General features: G+C 36.7%; 1 protein-coding gene across 1 annotated transcript in view; it reads right to left on the reverse strand.

Annotated features, from left to right (window-relative positions):
* RANBP2 (RAN binding protein 2) overlaps positions 1-4,664 on the reverse strand; it is a 66,871-nt gene that overhangs the window by 31,458 nt on the left and 30,749 nt on the right. The window contains 3 exon segments of the mRNA XM_006883824.1: positions 3,486-3,569; positions 3,664-3,843; positions 4,324-4,470. Coding sequence (XP_006883886.1) covers positions 3,486-3,569; positions 3,664-3,843; positions 4,324-4,470 — 411 coding nt within the window.

Here is a 4,664-nt window from a genome sequence, read left to right on the forward strand (position 1 = left end):
AAACAGATGAGGGAAAGAACAGATTAGAAGTGATATATGATTGAGTATTATGGTTAGCACAGGAATCCAGAATTAAGGTTGCATAGAAAAGTGTAGGGGGGGCGGGGGGGGAAGGGACGTGGGAATTGTATACTAATGAAGGAATTTTTTTTTTCCTCTTTGGAAGGGGAAGCGAGCTGGTGGGGAGGGGTGGGCAGGGAGAAAATTGCGGCAATGAATGAATGGAAATCCAAAACCTCTGTAAATGTCTATTAAAATTAATAATAATAATAATAATAAAATGCTTATGCCAGGGCCCCATTCCAACAGATTCAGATTCAATTGGTTTAGAGTGAGGCATAACAATTGCTATTTTAAAATAGCTTCTCAGATGATTCTAGATTTCAGTAAGACTTAGAAACTAATATGCCAAAGAAAATTGGAAGTAATAGAAATATTGTTTCAATTAAAAGACTATTTAAAAAAAAAAAGAAATAGACTGACTCAGTGCCTGGGGTTATGGGGTTAGTTCTGTCAGAGACAATGAGGTTGGTTCAAGACATAGCAGAGTTCAGAGCTGTTGCACACAGGATCGCCATGAGTCACAATAACTCGAAGGTATATAATAGCAACAGGTGACCACAACTCACAGCAACTTTATCAATGACAAATCTAAACACTGCCATGTCCTGTGCCATCCTAATCACCTCTGACATATTCGAGCCCACCGTCACAGGCACTGAATCAATCATCTCACTGAGGGTCTTCTCCCCGCCTTCACTGACCCTCTACCTTTCCAAGTATGATGTTTTTGCCAAGGACTGGTCCCTCCTAATAACATGCCCAAAGTATGTGAGACAAAATTTCACCATTCCATTATACACCTGCCTAGATTAATGTTTGTGAAGCTTGGCTATGATCAAGGCACTTTTTTATTCAAAACACAAAAAATCAAACCCCATTCATCACAATTGAGACATTCCTGTCTCCTGGCAAACCCTTCATTAAGTTTTTAAGGGTATTACGCCTTAATAGTAGAGTGCCTCATCACTCTCCCACAGAGGAACTAGTGGGTTTAAAGTACTGACCTTTCAGTTTAGAGCCCAGCACTTAACATACCTTCACCACCAGTGATAGCTTCTGCTCAAAACAAAAGTACCTACAAATTAAATATAGCTTTTCCTGACATTCAGAAGTCTCCATAGTATTACTCTAAACCTCCAATCTTTTATTTTCAATATTACTTTACAATGTGGACTGAAGAAAAAATCTGTAATTAAAAAACCACCAAACCCACTGCTGTGGAATCAAATTCTGAGGTGTAATGATATTACAGAACAAAATAGAAATGCCCCACTGGAATTCCAAGGCTGTCAGTATTTATGGAAGCAAAATGTCACATCTTTCTCCCATGGCTGGAAGGTTCAAACCACCAACTTCTTCTTTAGTAGCAGAGTGCTTGACCTCTGCGCCACCCTCACTCAGTACTACTGTGTCAGTTCCAATTCGTAACAACTCTCAATCAGGTTTCCAAGGCTATAAATCTAACAGGAAATTGCCACCCTTCTTTCTTCCTCAGAGCCACTGGTGGATTCCAGCTGAGAAGCACAAGATCAGCCTTAAGGTAAGCAATGCAAACAGCTGCAAACTATGTAACCAGAGTTCCAAGTCATTCTAATTATCTCCCCATACTAAAAGGAATCACTTTCCATTTTCCACATTTCGACTAACAAAACGTTCTTAATCCTGTAAAGCAATGCTCAAATGCTACCTCTAATAATGATAATGTCCAATAGGAAATGAAAATTAGAATTTGCTCAGAATTAGGCACAAGCTCTTAACTGTCATATAATGGTATATAAATATTAATTCACATCTTAAGGAAAAAATAAAATGAAGATACAGGGATGTCTTAGGTAAAATTTAAACCAGGTTCAACTCCAAAAATGTTTTCATAAAAACATTCTGCTACCAGGATAAAACAGCAGACATACAGCCCCTTCATGCAGGTACATGGTTATCTAACACCTTATGCTACTATAAACACAATTAAATGGCATGACCCTGAAATGCAAATCACAGAACCTATATGATGTCCTTCACAAAACAGGTACTTATCAAGAAACAATTTATTTTTCCAATGAAACCATGGTTTGCATTTCACACAACAGGTAAAACAGTGATCAAACGTCTCCACAGTGGATGAAGCATCCAGTGAAAAGGTTACAGGCAAATCTTGTGTATCTGCTTTCTCCTTTTTAAAACGGATACAAATAAACAGTTCCTAATTGCCATAAAAATGGTAGAAACACAAGAAACCTCAGTGGTCACTAGGTCAGAGTTACAAATATTCAATCTGGTAAAACCTTAGTTTTAAAAGTTTAAACAATGTGTCAAATGTGATAATGGTTACCCATGGTGGACAGTGTTTGGTGGTGCTCCCCAGCTGAAACAAGCTTGGAACAGGAGTAGCATCCACTTCCATAAAATGCTTGCCTACAGAAACCCTATGAACCTGGAGAAAGGATGAAAAGTCACGCACACAAGTGTCGAGGACTTCCGTTCATAGGGTCGCTATGAGTCACCTACGACTCAACGGCATTGAACAACAACAACACATCATTTGGTAAAAAATAATTTTAACACAGTCCTCTCACTTTTCAAAATAAAAGTCAAGCAGGAAGAAGTAACTAGCTCAAGATCCTTAGGTAGAGTCAGTACTAGAACTCAGCTGTTGAAATTCCATTATATTTCCAAAGAAACCAGTTTGGAGTTCCTGGAGAGTATGTTAGGTCAAAATTTTATAAACCATAATTATGTAAGATTAATATATATAACCTTTGTGCAAACTAAAATTGCTATTTTCCAAATAGAACATATTTTAAGTCTCCCACAATATTCATGACACTGTAGAAACCCTCCAGTAAGTAAGTGATAGGGCATCACTTCAAACTCCTATCTCCTATAATGGGATGGCTTCAAACTTGTTCCTGCTATGTCGTTGCGTGCAGTGATATTAATGCTAATTTATGGTGACTCGTAAAGATCCTGCATAACTCTCAAAACATGAGTCATTTCATTCTTGCCCCAATGTGAGCATGATAAACACACACTTTACAAAATAAAATAAAGTCCCTGGGAACCCAACAGTTAAAACTATTTGCTTACTCCAATTAGAGTCAAATTGGTTGAAAATATTACAAAGATACAGACTTTTCTGAGATTTAAACCACTTTTCAATTCCAATCTATGCATGTAGTCCACAGTCAATTTCAGAAATGAATCCGCAGAACAAGATAAGATTAATATTTTCGTAATTAGTTCAATTAATTAGTTCTTGGGAATTTCCTTAATGCCAGGAACCACGGCATAATTCATTTCAAAATTACAAGAGTAAGGCAGGTTGATGGCTAAATGACAAGTAGGCATTTTGCCAACTTTACTAGGATGTAATCTGGTACTGAATCTTAAGACCGAGGCATGCTTTAGAAATATAAGTTATTTACCTTAATAGCTTCTACTTGTTGGCAAATCATTTTCAGTAAAGAATTCTGATCTTCTGCCCATCGAGGTGGTGTTTTGGGAGAATACTGAAAGAAATAAAATTTAGAAAAGCAACCAAAATAAAAAATTGGTATTTGGAAAGAAAAATATTCCACAATGAAATACTTCTTTCCTACTTACCTTGTAACTTTTACTTGGTGACAAAGAATATTTGGTGGGTGATGGTGTAGAATGTTTTATTTCTGAATCTGCATTTCGCAAAGCACCATTTTTATAAAGAGTGCCTCCTTCACTATAGTCTTCAAGTTCCTGCATGACTGAATTAAGCATCTCCTTCACAGACTCCAGAGGCACAGGTAGCTGAACACAAAAGGCATTGATTCATCAAGGCAATGAATTTCCCCCAAAAGAAAATCAAGAATTCTGAAATTAAAAGACTCTTTTCTCACTTTACAGTACTCAACTTTGAATAATGAGTAGTTGATACTTTGACAAAACTGCCTAAACATGAAGATCTAGTCCTTGGATTGCAACATCTATTTTGACTATATTGTCATGATTACACAAGTAATGATATCCTATCTTAGAAATTTCTAATTCTTAAAGATATATTTGTATAGGGGTACACACCTGCCTTTCCAAATTTAAAAATGATGCATCAAATTGAAGACAAAGCAAAATCAACTAACCATCTGCAAACATGATTATAGTGATACCTTCTAGATATTATTAACAAGGTATTACCAAACATTTTTTAAATTACCAAAATTTAGTATCAAAGGTTTTTTTTCATCAAATATCAATAATATAAAGTACAGGAAAAAACCTCCTACAACTTACTTTCTTGATCACTGATGGGCTTGAATCACTGTCATCTAAAATCTTTATTAGGTAATCCCTGGCCTTTCTCAAGTAGTTTTTGCATTCTTCCTGTTCTTCAGGAGAAAGGGCATCATTTTCAATGTCTTCTGCCTTCCTGTGAAACAACTACACAAAGAGAGTGTTCATGAAACAATTTTATTTTAAAATTAAAAAAAAAAGTCAGGGGAGCTCTGGTGGCCTAGTGGCAAGGAGCTGCAACTACAATTCCAGAGGCGAACGGTTCAAATCCACCAGATGCTGTGCCGGGGAAGGAGAGACAATCTCCTCCTGTACCAGTCAGATCTGATTTGACGGTACAT

This window comes from Elephantulus edwardii, unplaced genomic scaffold (genome assembly GCF_000299155.1).
Source record: "Elephantulus edwardii isolate Elephantulus edwardi_28Jun2011 unplaced genomic scaffold, EleEdw1.0 scaffold00030, whole genome shotgun sequence".
Classification (NCBI taxonomy): Eukaryota; Metazoa; Chordata; class Mammalia; order Macroscelidea; family Macroscelididae; genus Elephantulus; species Elephantulus edwardii.